Source organism: Amblyraja radiata, chromosome 10 (genome assembly GCF_010909765.2).
Source record: "Amblyraja radiata isolate CabotCenter1 chromosome 10, sAmbRad1.1.pri, whole genome shotgun sequence".
Lineage (NCBI taxonomy): Eukaryota > Metazoa > Chordata > Chondrichthyes > Rajiformes > Rajidae > Amblyraja > Amblyraja radiata.
Window position 1 is genome coordinate 42,468,333 of NC_045965.1, and position 16,920 is coordinate 42,485,252.

General features: G+C 39.3%; 1 protein-coding gene across 9 annotated transcripts in view; it reads right to left on the reverse strand.

The window, feature by feature from the left end:
- mast2 (microtubule associated serine/threonine kinase 2) overlaps nt 1-16,920 on the reverse strand; it is a 349,172-nt gene that overhangs the window by 131,800 nt on the left and 200,452 nt on the right. For all 9 annotated transcript variants that reach the window (XM_033028662.1, XM_033028660.1, XM_033028659.1 and 6 more), the window contains one exon: nt 201-292. In XM_033028662.1, the coding sequence (XP_032884553.1) occupies nt 201-292 (92 nt within the window). The remainder of the gene's footprint in view (nt 1-200; nt 293-16,920) is intronic.

Here is a 16,920-nt window from a genome sequence, read left to right on the forward strand (position 1 = left end):
TACTCAAGCTAATTCTGCCCTTTCCCTTTGTGGTGCCGGAGGTCATGGATTTGGCAAGTTCTCCTGAAGAAGCCCGAGGATATCAGACAGGATTCATTGCAGTCACAAAATGTTGGTGGTGGAGACAATTATGTTTAGACTTGCTCTGTAGATGCTACAAAAACAGAGTCCCAGTAGGTTTTTAAATGATTACTCCTTACCTGTGTGCCCTGGCAGCGGTGAATGCGGACGCGGCAGAGTTGGCGAGGTGCTCGAAGTCACAATTAGGCTCTTCCGGTTATTTGTACGGCAACTGAAACATAATAATGCAAATGTTCAAGAAACCATGAAGCACAAAGAAACCATTTTATTTGTATCTTTTTCCAAGCCTACCATTTTTACTCAGTATATTCGAAGAGTTTTATTCTATTCTCCTTGTCTTAAAATATGAATAATATCTGGTACATTGCGCAGTGCAATTAATTATAAGGCTGAAGTTAGCTTCCCAAGAATTAAATAGCCATGCGTGTATCAAAATCTACTGAGCAACTTTATAAACAGCATCCGGTGCTAATAGAGTGCTCTTAGTGGGGCAAAATCTTCCAAAATGCTTTGCAGGAGTCTCACCACACACAATTCAAAACAATACAATTCAATACAATTCAATTTATTGTCATTTGGACCCCTTGAGGTCCAAACGAAATGCCGTAGCACATAAGGAGAGAGAAAGGCAGCTCTTGCACAAATAAATATGTAATTAAGAGATTACAAGAGGTAGTGGTGGAAAAGCAGAGGAGACATTAGTACAGATGTTAGACCCTGGAAAAGAATAGGGTTTCACAACTGGAGGCCTCTCACCATGCATCCTGCCAGCAGTACTGAGAAATCTCAACACTAAAGCTGGATTACTGTACAGCAGGGCCTATCAGGGACAACAGAAACTCATATGTCAGGCTGTTACTCATTGACTACAGCTCGGCGTTTAACGCCATCATCCCCTCCAAGCTGGTTACCAAGCTCTCTGATCTGGGTCTCTGCGCATCCCTCTGCAATTGGATCCTCGACTTCCTCATCCACAGACCACAGTCTGTCCGTATTGGTGGAAATATGTCATCCTCGATAACAATCAGCACGGGAGCACCTCAAGGCTGCATGCTCATCAGCCCCCTGTTGTACTCACCCTATACTCATGACTGTGTATCTGGACATAGTGCGAACTCCATCATCAAGTTCGCCGACGACACCACTGTTGTGGGACGAATCACTGATGGTGACGAGTACAGAAGTGAGATCGACCGATTGCCCAAATGGTGCCAGCACAATAACCTGGCTCTCAACACTAGCAAAACCAAGGAACTGATTGTGGACTTTGGAAGGGGTAGGATGGGGACCCACAATCCCGTTTATATCAACGGGACGATGGTGGAAAGGATCAAGAACTTCAAATTCCTGGGCGTGCATATTTCCGAAGATCTTTCCAGGTCCCAGCACACTGATGCAATTATAAAGAAAGCACATCAGCGCCTCTATTACTGAGAAGATTACGGAGAGTCGGTATGTCAAAGAGGACTCTCTCAAACTTCTACAGGTGCACAGTAGAGAGCATACTGACTGGTTGCATCGTGGTTTGGTTCGGCAACTTGAGCGTCCAGGAGCGGAAAAGAATGCAGAAAGTTGTGACCACTGCCCAGACCATCATCAGCTCTGACCTCCCCACCATCAAAGCGATCTATCGCAGTCGATGCCTCAAAAAGGCTGCCAACATCATCAAGAACCCACACCATCCTGGCCACACATCTCTCCGCTGCCATCAGGTAGAAGGTACAGGAGCCTGAAATCTGGTACATCCAGGTTCAAGAACAGCTTCTTCCCCACATCATCAGGCTATTAAACTTGCCTTCAAACAGACTCTGAACTACAACAGCCTATTGCACTTGATCTGTTTATTTATGTGTGTATATATATGGTCTATGCTATATAGACACACTGAACAGTTCTGTATTTATGCTTACAATACTCTGTTGTGATGCAGCAAGCAAGAATTTCATTGTCCTATCTGGGACACAGGACAATAAATCTATTGACTTGACGACTATCCACTAATGTAAAGATTCTACCTCCCAGCAGTATGCTAAGGGACCAGGCTCTTCAATGAGCAGACAGTCAGGAGGTGGCTTGCTTGGTGATCATGAATATGATCCACTGATCCAGCCATTGTCCCACTGGAAATGATGGTAAATGTTAGTCATCGCTCTTGCAATTGCATTTTCATGAGTTAGACTTAAGAAACAGAAGTGCGAGTTGGCTATTCCACACTCTGCTATACAATAAGAATATAGCTGATCTTTTGGCTCTGGTACATCCCTTTCCAAACCCAATCTCCCCAATCTCCCAGTTGCTCAGCACTTCAACTCCCCCTCCCATTCCCAATCGGATCCTTTCTGTCCTGGGCCTCTTGCATTGTCAGTGAGGCCCAGCGCAAATTGGAGGAACATATTTCGCTTGGGTAGTTTACACCCCAGCAGTATGAACATTGACCTCTAATTTCAGATAGCCCTTGCTTTTTCCCTCCTTCCCCTCCCCCTTCCCAGTTCTCCTGCGTCCTACTGTCTACACCCACTTTCTATCTTTTTCCCGCCCCCACCCCCCCCACCCGACATCAATCTGATGAAGGGTCTCGACCTGAAAAGTCACCCATTCCTTCTCTCCATAGATGCTGCCTCACCCGCTGAGTTTCCCCAGCATTTTGTGTCTATCCCTCACTTAATATATCCGTCCTATTTTACTCGATGACTGAGTTTTCACAGCACTCTTGGGCACAGAATTCCAATGATTCAAAGCTATAGCACATAAGGCTTCTCGATGAAATTATTTTCTGATTTCAGTATAACCGACTGACCCATCATTTTGGGGGGATCCAGCCAAAAGGGAGACTACAAGAACATCTTAAACATGCAATCACTGTTCTGTCAACAAAACCACATGAAAATATGGAGACCTTAGCCGATTTCCATTGTGCGTTCTCAAAATTAAATCATATAAACTGATCATCCATTTTATCGATATTTGAATTTCACAAGTATAAAACAAAAATAAACAGATTTGCTTACCAAAGACAGGGTGTGTGATGCATTAATTCTAAATAGGCGTGTGCCGATTTGTAGGTGAATGAAAATATAAACAACGAGAACTTCAAACTATTCAATTTAAATTTTTGAAATTCCATTAAATAAGACAACAATGGAACAAAATCTGGTCTGCCATCTGAACGGTTCCTGCAGTTACACTCACTTTCTGCAGCCCTGCAGCCACAATTTAACTTTAACTAGGCACTAGTTAGGCTGTCGTACACAAGTGCTATAGATTACAAGCAGCAACTACACATCAGTCAGTGGATTTTTGACCCCCTTCCCTCCCCTTCTAGCTGATATCATCTTGATGGCACTTTTATAGTTAAACTGGAGGGATTTAACAAATAAGAATACAAGCAAATCCTTTTTCAATCAAGATCAACAAGGCCATTCAAATGAATGGATGCCACAACATATTTCAGCCACTGATAGCATTCAAACCCTTCAACTTAGCACACCTGCATTCTACCCTGCTCTCGGCATCATGTCTAGTGACAGTAAACAAAAATATCTCCAGCATTTTTGTCTACCTTCAATTTTCCATCATCTGCAATTCCTTCTTAAACATGTCCAGTGACAGAACGGGATATCTGATGTCCTGATGTCCAGATGCAATGCACATCTACAGAAATCAGCAACAAGCTGATCTGCATCTGTAGCTAGCTGGTAGTTCAACAGCATATTCTAGCCGTTTTGGGGAAAATTGTGCCGAATCTGTGTTAACCTGAGGCCTTCTTAGACCAAAGGGTACTATTGACATGGATTTTCCAATCGACGTGAAAGATAATAGTGATCTAATATTTTAAATATTATGGATCAGTGCATCCACCTTCTCAGGAAGGAAAATTGTAGAATACATTTTTTAGGTTGAGACAACTGGATTGCATCACAGTGCCAATTTCGTGTGCGGACGTGGCGCCGACGGACGAGAGGCCGAAGCAAAGAAGTCGAAGCCAAAGAACCGAATGGAAACGAGGCCGAAACGGCAATAAACCGAAAGAGTACAAAGACGAAACACCTACTAACCGAAAGAGTGGGACGCCTAAATGCAAACTAACCGAAAGGGCGGGACACCTGAAAGCCAACGAACCGAAAATCTGCGTCGCCTAAAAGCAAACTTACCGAATGGCCGCTCTGTCGAAACATCACCTACCCGAAAGGCAATCTGAACCCAAGCACCAAGTTGAATGCGGCCGAAGGTGCGCATCCCTCGGGACAGCCCCCACTCACCCACGGCCACCCTCTGCTGGCTGTGGGGCGGATGGAGTGGAGGTGTGGGACAATGTTCATCCCTTCACAGTGATATGATGGACACGGGGGTCTGGAACAAATGCTGACAAGTCCAGCCCCCTGGCAACGTCATGTCCGTTATTGGACTTTCCTGTTGAGCGGCAGTCGGTCCTTTGGCTTGTAGGCGATGCTGCCTTTCGGGTAGGTGGCGTTTCGACAGAGCGGCCATTCGGTAAGTTTGCTTTTAGGTGACGCAGCTTTTCGGTTCGTTGGCTTTTAGGCGTCCCGCCCTTTCGGTTAGTTTGCATTTAGGCGTCCCATCCTTTCAGTTAGTAGGCGTTTCGTCTTCGTACTCTTTCGGTTTATTGCCGTTTCGGCCTTATTTCCATTCGATTCTTTGGCTTCGACTTCTTTGCTTCGGCTTCTCGTCTGTCGGCGCCAAGTCCGGGTACCGCCAATTTATAGGTCGTTTGGGTAAGCGAAATACCAAAAGGCACAAAGTCTCCATTATTTGGAAAACAGTTGCAATGTTTAGTTAGCTGAAGGAAGACACCTGAATGCTGCATTTCTTGTTGGGTGAATACATTCCCACAACAAAGTCAAATAAAAGCCTTTTGCTGCTTTATGTATAATTTCTCCTTTGACATTGTTCATTAGTATGTTTATCATTATTTGAAAGTTCTGAAGATTTATCCTTTCAAAGACCATTAGAGTCTCTTTCATCTACAGAGAGAAAAACCTGGTTGGTTGGCGACTGTAAGTTCCCAACTTCCACTTTGGAAGTGAGGTGGCTTGACTAAAATTGATAACTGCTTCAGATTAATCACTTCTCCAAGCCATCAGATGACGCACCAGAAAGTTTATACATGCAAACTTAACACAAATAATTCATCACTGTATCTTCAAGATAGAATGCTAAGAAATAAAACAAAAATATTAGAACTTTAAATGCTGTGGTTCCTCTGCCCTTGCTATAACACACATCCACAATAAAAAGCACGTATGCCGTAATCTGTGACAATAATAAACCAATACCATTACCTCATTACCGGCGCCGGGAAAGGAAATAACAATTGAGCCTAAGAAAATCTAGTACAGCTCATACATCAGCAGTAGCTCTTATTACAATTGATTATAGATTGATACTACACAAAAGCACATGGTTTTCCAGGTTTATTGCAGTTTGTAGGATAGGCAAAAATAAGCTTTGTGGCTTCAGCCTATTCCTTTTTCGGTCATTGATTATGTGAACGTTGTGTGAAATGGATACAATGTTGGTTCATATTCACACAGATTGTAAAGTTTTGTTCTTTTTAATGTATGACTGAAATAAACTATTTATTCATTCATTATTCATTCATATTCATTATTCATTTGTTGCATAGAATACAAAAAGAGATCATACTGTCGCTATACATATCATCAGATAAGCCAGATTTCAATATTATGTTCAAATGGGAACGTTTAGAAAAGTTAAAGCTCTTTTCATTAGATAATAGAAGCTCTGATGAGGGAGGATAGAGATGAATTGTTAAAATAAGATGATTAGGTAAAGACAATTTGCACTCTCAGTGGATCACTAACAAAGACAGCAACCATGTTTTTGAAACTTTGCCAGCAATAGAGTGGGAAATGTTCTTGGGGCAACACACCTCTTCCACTGAACTAGAGAGCATCTGAACAACACTGTGAGGAAAATGTACTTTACCAATTTAGGATGGCTGCCAAAGTAACAAGAGAATGTTTATTGGAATCTCTTTATGTCATTGCTGTACAGACATATAAAAAAGTAGCAATGATAAAATGAGAATCAATAATAGCTTCTAAAAGCATGAAAAAATACCTCAGAGAGGAATCACTGAAATGTTTTGGGAAAGGAATGAGGCACTTGATCATGCAAAAAACTTGTTAGGAAACATGAATCATGCAAAGGCTCGGAGGTACACAAAAATGCTGGAGAAACTCAGCGGGTGCAGCAGCATCTATGGAGCGAAGGAAATAGGTAACGTTTCGGGCCAAAACCCTTCTTCAACGGGTGCAAAACCCTTCTTCAAACCCATGCAAAGGCTCTGTGTGTTTGGTTGCACTCCATCCTTCGGTAGCCAAAAATCCAACAACTTTATAATTTGGAAATCGCAACGACCTTTAGACAGTGGAAATAGCATTTTATAAGCTTGTAACATAATGCTCAAGCCAAAATGGTGAGATTAGAAGAGGGAAATCCATAAATCCAGAAACAGATTAAGCCATCATTTAAAAGCTTCTCTGCCGTTTCTATGCTGCTTCAATGAGGCATCCACATACCACAGACACAGAAATGACAAAATAATTCTATGTTAAGCATGCCAATAAAGAAGTGAGATATTGCAAATATAAAACATAAACAACAGGTGGGGGTTTTTTCCAGAATTCTTGCAGCGAGGGAATTGTCAGGAAGGAAGCTCAACACTTAAGACAATTCTGGGGACGAAAAGATGGTAAATTCGGTGGGGATTACTTTAATTAGGATTGGCCGGCATCACTGAAATACTGGAGTTGGTTAACACTCTATAAAAAGACCAGCCAAGAAAAGTAAAACATTGTTCATGTATTTAAGAAAAACAGCTCACCAAAACTAGCACATAATCTAAATGATTAGACAACTGCAATTAATAACCAAGAATAATATAGTTGGCTTTTTTTTAATGATAATCACTTAATGATATCTAAATCAATTTTAAAAGGTATTGGTCTTTCCTGATAAATTGCATCATTGCTTTTTAATTAGCAGATACAGTTTCTGCAATAATTTATCATCTGTTTTAAAGTAACATTATCACTCGTATAAATCAATGGAAGGCCAACAGATACCATAGCAAAGAGTCAGGAATTTACAATCTGTGACATGCTTTGAACTTGTTTCCAAGGGAAATTGTTACTGTAAAGGACCTATTGATAGAATGTTGAAGCATAGTGAACATGAGTCACCTCCACAGATGATCTCTGTGAAGTTTTCTGAGGGATTACTTTCCAAAGGGTCTAGACATTGCATTGCAGGGCCTTTTAAAGTCTACTGTAAAATTATGTCTGAATGAGCCCTCACGAGTTCAATTCAATTCATGATGGCATACAGCAAACACGAAAGAACAAAGAAATGATACTCATCTCTCGGTTCTAATATATGCACATTCTAGTAGCAATTCTAAAGCAATTTTCTACATTATGGATGTTCAGTATCATAATGTAGTGCATATTGAGGCATGCAAGACACTTCAACAAAATAGAAAAAGAAAACCTTGAACTTTTAAGGTATACAAAAAGAGGACAGGGCACATGAGTTTCCTGAATCAAACATCAGGAGGTATTATTTTAGACAGATGATTGTCAGAATGAACCGTCATTGGATGCAATCCTTTCATGATTACTCATACCCTAAATAATTAAATAAATGACGTGATACCATATGTTAATATTGCTCTTCTGGAAGATGGAATCAAGTTGCCAAAAATATAATTTCTCCTGTCATGTATCTCGGAATTATCATTTTGTAATTAACTCCTATGAGACATTGTCCATAATTAACTTCAATTCTTAAAATTTTAGTGGGATATTGTCACCACTTGATAACCATCAACTTTATTTTATTATTTGTGTGTGGGGATAAAAACCTGTAAAAAAGAGTAATTTGTGCATATCCTAGAAGTGATTTTAACAAATACTGCAGAACATTAACATAAACTACACCGACTACATTTGTCTTTTACGATCGATTAATTGCTTTTATAAACAATAACTACCAAAATCGTATCATTCAATATACCCTACTAGACTTGCCGAACTACTGAAATGCCAACTGTCATTAAAATAGTGTTGTTAAATGTAAATTCTGATTTTCAATTTACAATCGCAGTACTTAAGTTAAGTCCACTGTTTCCGGAACATAAATTAATGTCCATTATTAACCTGATGCAAGAAACAATGTGTTGGAATTGCTCGGTAGGTCAGACAGCATTTAAAAGGATATTGATCAGGTTGCTCCTATCACGCACATTATTTCTAGTCCCCTTAGACTAAAGGAAGGATATAAAGTGCATCAGTGTCAATCCTTTGCATGATTACTAGTACCCTAAAATAAATATCAAACAAATCAACAGAGACTAAAAGTGAAGTCAACGAGAACCAGTACAGAGTTTGTACGTTCTCCCTGTGTTCTCCCTGTGGTTTCCTCCCATACACTGAAGACATACAGGTTTGTAGGTTAATTGGCTTTGGTAACATTATAAAATTGTCCCTAGTGAAAAGGATAGCTTTAGTGCACATGCCGATTGCTGATCGGTGCGGACTCGGTGAGCCGAAGGGCCCGTTTCCGCACTGTATCTCTAAAGTCCATAGAATCCTTTAAAATACCTGGATAATTAGAAATAGGGGTGGTGATACTATCTCCCTAAAACGGTAGCATTTCCACAAGTGTATAAGAATCTACTTCTGGTTAATTCTCAGAAAAACTAGAATGTAAACAAAAAAAATAGATCAGATTACATTCCAACAAGATTAAGTATGGATATTGCTTGCAGAAGAGGGCTCAAAGCTGGTTATGAACAATTCCGCAAACTAGTATTTTTGAACTTTTTATACAAAGGGTTTGAGAGCTTTTCTTAAATTTGCCCTCTGGATTCTAATAACTGTGCTGTAATCAAAAATATTAGCTGATATATTTTATCAGGAACTAGCATATCAGTACTTTTATCACAGAACATAGAACAGTACAACACAGGAATAGGTCATGATGCCAAGACCAAATCTTATCTGCCTGCACATAATCCACATCCCTGCAGATCCATATACCTATACAAAAGTTTCTTAAATACCACTATTACATCACCCTCAACTACCATCCACAGCTGTACGTTCCAGGCATTCGTCACCCTCTGTATAAAAACGTACCCGGTACATCTCCTGTAAGCTTTGCACCACTCACCTTAAAACTATGCCCTCTGATATTTGATTTTTCTATCCCGAGTAAATTTTTTCCCTATTGATGCCTCTCATATTTTACATACATCTACCAGGTCTAACCACAAACCCCAGCATTCGGGAGAAAACAATGCAAGTCTGTCCAACCTCGCTTTATGGTTCACAAAAAAGCTGGAGAAACTCAGCGGGTGCAGCAGCATCTATGGAGCGAAGGAAATAGGCAACGTTTCGGGCCGAAACCCTTCTTCAGACTTATGGTTAATGGGAGAATGGGAATACAAACTGTGACATGTTTCTCTATAACAGTGTTGGATTTTGATATATCTGTTTGATTTTCAGAGATTATCACTATAAGCTGATGAGGTACAGTTTTCTCATTTCGAATTTTGACTACTTGGCCTTAGAGACTTTTTAGGTTGATTTATATCAATATGTTGCTATATTAATCTTTGTCAAGTGCATGGGAGGATCATAAATCAGGCAATATTGAAAGAACATCCAACTGAAATATTAACTATATTCCTCAACAGAGATACTGCTTGAAATGCAGAGTATTTCGAAGATGTTTTATTTCAAACGGTATTTCATCTCTGCCTCAGTTTCTTATTGAACAGAAAAAGTTCAATCTATAGAAATATAATGTAAATCAAAGATGACAATTAGTTTTGTGGATAGACACAAAAAGCTGGAGTAACTCAACATGACAGGCAGCATCACTGGAGAGAAGGAATGGGTGACGTTTCGGGTCGAAACTCTTCTTCAGACTCAAAGGGTCTCGACCCAAAACGTCACCCATTCCTTCTCTCCAGAGATGCTGCATGTCTCGCTGAGTTACTCCAGTATTTGTGTCTATCATCGGTTTTAGCCAGCATCTGCAGTTCCTTCTTACACAATTAGTTTTGTGGATTGTGCTAACTTTTGGATTTTCAGTAGTACAAGGAATATGTCAAAATATAACACAACTCACTGCTTCTTGTTTAAAAAAAAGTTATAAATGCCCATTGTTCAGTGTTTGAGAAAAGATTGTAAATAAATATTAGGATAGAAGAGTGATTTGTAAATTCTATTCATTTGCCATGAGTAGTGGTAAGCCAGGATTTATTGTCCACCCTAAATTATCCTTGACAATTTGGTGATACATGAGCTGCCTTCTTCATCTACTATTGTCTTCCTGGTGGACATATTTTCAAAGTATTGATAGGGCAAGATTTTAATCCAGCAAAAGAACTGCATAATACTTCAAAGTCATGATTGCGGAGAATTTGCAGATAGAATTTGCAAGAGAATTTGTCTACAACCCATGTATTTTCAGCAACGCAGGTGGTACTGAAGTTGGCTTAACTGCAGTGCATTTTATAGGTGGCACAGATGATGGAGGGAGTATATACAGTGTTGAATGGAATGAATTTACAGCTACTTTGCCCTGGATATTGAGTGTCTAGTGTTCTGTTGGAACTGCACTCTGCCATGTGGAGAATATCCCATAAACTCCTGATTTGTGCCTTGTGTGGTAGAAAAGATTAAGGGACATTAGAAGACAAATCAGGATGTAGGACAGCCAATTTCTGATCACCTCTTAAAAGCACAACACGAGATAAGTGCAGTTAATTTTATAGCTTGTGGTAACTCCTTTCACCCAACTAATACCTATCAATGATAATACCATTGAATGTCAAGGTCAGGTGGTTAAATTCTTTCACTAGAGATGATGTTGCGTAGCACCTACGTGGGTTAATGTTACTTGTCACATCACACATCATTTAATATTGTCCGGCTCTGTGCTTGCAGAGTAAGGCTACTTTACTTGGAGGAATTATGTGGAATAAAACACTGGATATTCATGATTGAACATCTCAACTTCCGCTAGTACAAGAAATTTGTTCTGCTATTTGTGGAAAAAGAGCATTGCTAGGTAGATACCAGTACCGTACCTGTGCAAAAACAGATTAGCCAGAAGTATATTTAATGAAAGATTTAAATCTACAGCATTGCAGCCAAGATGTCTGGTCCTACTGCCTTTTCTATAATATGTGTTCTTAGCCATTTTATGTATATCACAGTGAAGCAAAATAGCTGAATATAGGCTTTTATGACAGAGGGGATCTTTGGGAGAAAGCCAATACTGATCATCCCCTTACACTATTGCCAAAAGGCACCTGCATTTTACAAATAAGTATTTGGTGCTGATAAAAAGGTTTGTGGATATTGTACGTCACATGGCAGAATCTTTAGAGAAGGCCCTGTAAAGGAAAAATGTACAAAACTTACTGCAGACTAATTTTTGCAAGAAAGAACAAAAGGCTTCCAGATAATCCCATTATCAGTCAAAAAATAAACACGGGCTCAGTTTTAATTAAGTTAGAAATTGGAGAGCATGAAAAAAAAACATCAAAATGTAAAGGAATATGAGGCTATTTTATCATTTCATGCTTATATCCAATGCAATCTGATTTAGAATCAAGACTTCCAAAGTTTTAAAGGGTCAATCCACACTTTTAATTTGAGTAGATAAGAACAAAAGGTTATTGACCCACTATTGTCTGCTCCACCATTCAATAAAATATATCTGATCTTTCAACTCATTACCACTTTTCAGCACTAAATCTAGATCACTCAATCCAAAAAAATCTACACTGACCTCAATATATTCAAACATTAAGCCTGCAAGCCTCTTGGATAAAAAATATCTAAAGAATGACTATTCGCTCGATGAAGTATCTTCTTATATCAGTCTTAAATGCTGACTTCTTATTTCCTGTTCTAGACACCTAGCAGAAACATCATTACCACATAGGTCTAGTCAAACCCAGTAAGAATGTTGTACTTCTCCTGAGATCCCCTCTTATTCTTCTAAACTCAACAGTTTATAAGTGTTGTCTAGTCACTTTCCTCATACGACAAACAACAATCCAAAGCACCCATTTGGTGAACCTCTGCTCAGATTCCTTCATCACTTATTGATCCCTCCTTTGGTAGGAAGTCAGATCTGAACACTACCAGATGACCAGGTGGTGTCTCATCAGGATGCTCTGTAATTCCCACATGATGCCTTTTCTCTTGTACTCAAATCCTCTTGCTTTGGAGATCTTCACAGTCTGTTGTTCTAAATGCTTGCTTTAGCTTTATACTTGCTTTACAGTAAATTGTGTACATGCACCATCTTTAAATTGTTCACAATTTTTTTTTTAATCTGTTTTTCTTTTTTTACGGTGGATGGCCAAGGTCATTGCCTCCTCTTGTCTGCTCCACCATTCTAGCACATTCTTGCCTGTGCATAGGTGTTCTTTAAATCCCAAATCCTTTCTTTCTCATCCATATCACTGAGTGTGAATAGAGCTGAACTATAGAGCAGTTAGCCAGGCATCAGTATTGGCAATTTGTCACAATCACCAAAAAGAAAAATGATCCACCTACTCTTTTCTATCCTTTAACCAATCCTGAACCTATGCCAGTTTATTACCCCATCCCGAATACAATTTTGTTTATAATTTCTTGCATTGTATTTTACAAATGACTTCTGAGAATCCAAATATACCATATTTATTAGTTTCCCCCTTGTCCATTCTGCTAGCTAAAACCTCAAAGAGCTCCAATAAATTAGTCAAACATTCCTTAATACATCTGTGCTGACTCTGCCCAGTCTTATTATTATTTTCCAGATGCTCTTCCTTAATAACATTCTCACATTTTCCCTACTACTGATGTCTGGCAAACTGGTCAGTGTATCCTCTTTCTCTCTTTTCTTAAGTAGTAGGGTAACTTTTGGTACTTTCCAATCTGTTACATAATGTACAACATTTTAGAATGTAATAACCAGCATCTCTACAATTGGCTACATCAAAATTGTGCAGGTCATAGCTCCTATAGATCAGCGGCTGCTAGTCCCGTTAATTTTTTACTGCTGCTAATTCCTTTCTGTTTTATATCCATTCTGGACCTATTATTCTTCATTATTTCCAGTAGGTTTACTGTGTCTTACTCCATGAAGGCAGATAAAAAATATATTTGCATTTCACCAATCCTTTGGTTCATTACTCTTTTTGGCAACATTACAGCACTTTTCCTTGAATCTAACCTTTTCTTTAACCTCTCGAAAGCCATAACTGGACCACTTTCTCTGTTTTTTGTACCTTAAAAAATCTGCATACCATATATAACCATATAACATATATACTTGTTATAAAAATGTTTAAAAAATATATATATTAGCAATTATTTGCTCATAATCAACCCTTTTAGTGTAGTTCCCCAATGTACTGTAGACAACTCATCTTTCAATTCGCTTGGACAATCTGACACCTCTCTCCTGATCTCTTTGTCTCCATCACAGGGGGCAGATTACTGACTGATGTCTACTACAAGCCCACTAACTCCCACAACTACCTCAACTATACCCTCTCACAAAGTGATGTCCCCTACTCGCAACTCTCCATCTCTGCCACATCTGTACCCAAGATGAGGTTTTCCACTCTTGGATATCTGAGCTGTCTTCTTTCTCCAGTGTGGCTTCCCTTTGCTGTTGTGAATGGATCGTTCACCATGTCTCCTCTGTGTCCAATAGCTTTGCTGTCACTCCCCTCCCCCCCAATTGGAACAAGGACAGAGTTCTCCTGATTCTCATATTTTATCCCACCAGCCTCTACAATCAACACATTATTCGCTGACATTCCCACCATCTTCACCGCAATCTTCCCGTCCCCACCCCTTTCCATATTCTGTGGAGGCCACTCCTTTCACAACTCCTTGGTTCACTCATCCCTTCCACCCAATCCACCCCCTCCCCAAGGTACTTTCACCTGCAACCTCAGGAGATACAAAACCTGTCCCCCACACCTTCTCTCTAACTTCCATGCAGTGATGCCAGCAGCCCTTCCAGGTGAGAAAGAGGTTTATGTGTTTCTCTATTCCAAACTCATTTACTGCATTTAATATTCCCGATATGGCCTCCTTAATATCGGCAAAACTATGCATAGACGAAGCGAGCATCTTGCTGGACACTTGCACTCTGGAGCTCCCATTTGTTATTTTAACTCCCCTTTCCATTCCCAAATCAATCTTTCTGTCCTTGGCCTCTTCCACTGCCAGAGTGAGGCACACACAAAATGGAGTTTCAGCATCTCATATTACACTTGAGTAGCTCACAACCCAACCGTATGAACATTAAATTTTCCAATTTCATATCATAACACCCCCCCTCTCTTTCTCCTGGCCCTCCCCTATTAGTGTAAACTTGTGGTTGTACATTCTGTCCCTTTCTGACAGACTCTGGCTATCATTGCCTATTTTGCTACCTTACCATGCTGTTCCTTTTCTTTAACTTTCTAAATTTCCCAATGCTAGAACATTGGGTTACAAAACCCAAATTCATCGTGGCATAAAGAAACTTTCATTTCAGTCATTGTGCAATGCTTTGGAACAATGCAATGAGTTCAGATTAGAGAGAAAAAGTAGCCACCAGTGCCAAGTTCCAAACAACAAACTACATAATTTTGGAAATGCAGCACTAACCTTGCTACTCAATTTTCCATTAACACCAACAGACAGTAGATTGTTCAAAATTCAACTTTGACAGCTTGTCTAACATACATTTTTCTCACCATCAATGCAGAATTGCCTTTAATCACAAGAAACTCTTGAGATCATCAGTCCATCTTTTGACTCACCCAGTTTAAAAAAATCTACTGAAAATTATTGATACATGCAAAACACAGTGAGGCATTGCAAGGTTCAGGGAACATTTCTAAATTGGAATGAAAGTATATTACCTTCTTCATTAATCAGCACTTAAATGCCACAATTTCAATCCCAGTTTAGGATGGAAATGTTTTCTCGCTTCCTGATGCCTTACATCATCTTCTTAGGCACTCTGTCAGAATTATGGATAACCTGCAATTTCCAATAACCTCCCATTCCAATACTGTGGGCTCCCAAGGTCACTGATGTAGACCTGCAGATTCTTCCACATATTTGGGGAATAATTGACACCTAATGAGATGGGCACTTAATGATATGGTCACATGGGTAGTAATGTTCCTTCTGTCATTGACTCTGGATTTATGTGCGCTCCTGGTGCTCACTCAGTGGCCATTCTCCACTTTGAATTGTCATGGACCAGGGAGGATTCAGTGGGGATGCTGCATTTTACCAAGGAGGCTATGTGAACATCCTTAGATCTTTTCCTCTGTCATGTAACAGATCTCAGAATTGTGTCTGTTTCAGGAGTAAGTGAGGCATGCCTAATGGAGCTCTGAAAATGATTACGGTCTCAATTCTGAGAATGTTGACCTGGAAAGAGAAATTGGCATTTTTTGCTTATCCTTCAAGTGGATTCAGCATACCGGCTGCAAACTATTCAATATGGGGAAGAACTTGCAACCCCCGAGTCCACTGTATTTTGAGATATGGAATGGTAGTTCTGAACTTGGGCAGAGGTTAGGTAGCTTCCAAACCTGATTATAGTTTATACAACTTTAGGACTGACCGTGAGACCAAGTTCAATTCCTGGTGGACGAATAAGTTGTTATTCGACCAGTTTATTCCAGAAATAAAATAGATCATCTTCTTAGGAAAGCCAGAGCAACTGGGCAACTACCCTGGATATAAGAAGGAAGAAAACCTTATAAGAATCTGATGGGATGTATCAGGGTGAATGTGGTGATGGCATTTATTTACCCTGTTGGCAGAATCTGGAATTTGGGTGCATATTTTCAGAACCGGACCACATTGAGAAGGGATTTTTTCTTTGGAATTTTCCCAGTAAAATAATTTTTGTACAGCAGACTTTAAGGTAAGAGACATAAAAGTGGAATGACAGCCAGTGATCAGGTCTATCATTGGAAATTGGAAAAGTGTCATTAAGAAATGAAATGAATCATTATTTAAAATGAGAACAGAGAAAATAATCTGATCAGAGCTGTCGTATTTCATCCCTTACATATAACAAATAAACAAATAGGTTAGATGTTTATTTTTAACAAAAACTATTTTTGCATTTGGTAAATTAATGACGAGTCTGAAAACTATTCAGATCAAATTGAAAGGGAAGTGAAAAATCAAGATTTACAAATACAGGATAGGTGTCAATGTGTCAAAATAACTGAAGCATTGAAAGTTTTTAGTTACTGTACATTTTCTGTCCAGCAAAGAAATCAGTATTTTTATAGGAAATCAAAGGCAAGATAAAATGGAGATACAACACAGTCACTAAAGTGAGGCTAAAGTCTTTTTGTTTTATAAAATGGGGCCAGTCAATATTAACTGCGGCATGGGGATATTGACAAGTGGGACCACTTCACAATATTTAAATACATAAAAATGCTGCACGATGTATCTTTCTGCCTAGTTTTAAAAGGTCAGCCTTTCATTTTCGTTCATAATTCACCGATACTAGTCTGGCATGGTGCCCAGCATTCTACAAAAACACAAGCTACTGAACACTGCATTGCCCTTCGATTGGTATAATAAAGCTTACATATTTCATGCGTGTGATTTCCTTTAGCTGAAAATCACTCACTATAAAAATATCATCAGATTGTGTTTGCTTTGTTCACAATGGATTTTCTACAAAACAATACCAGAGCATTATTTAAAAAGAAAGTTCCCTTTATCACATATAGCTCAAATCTTT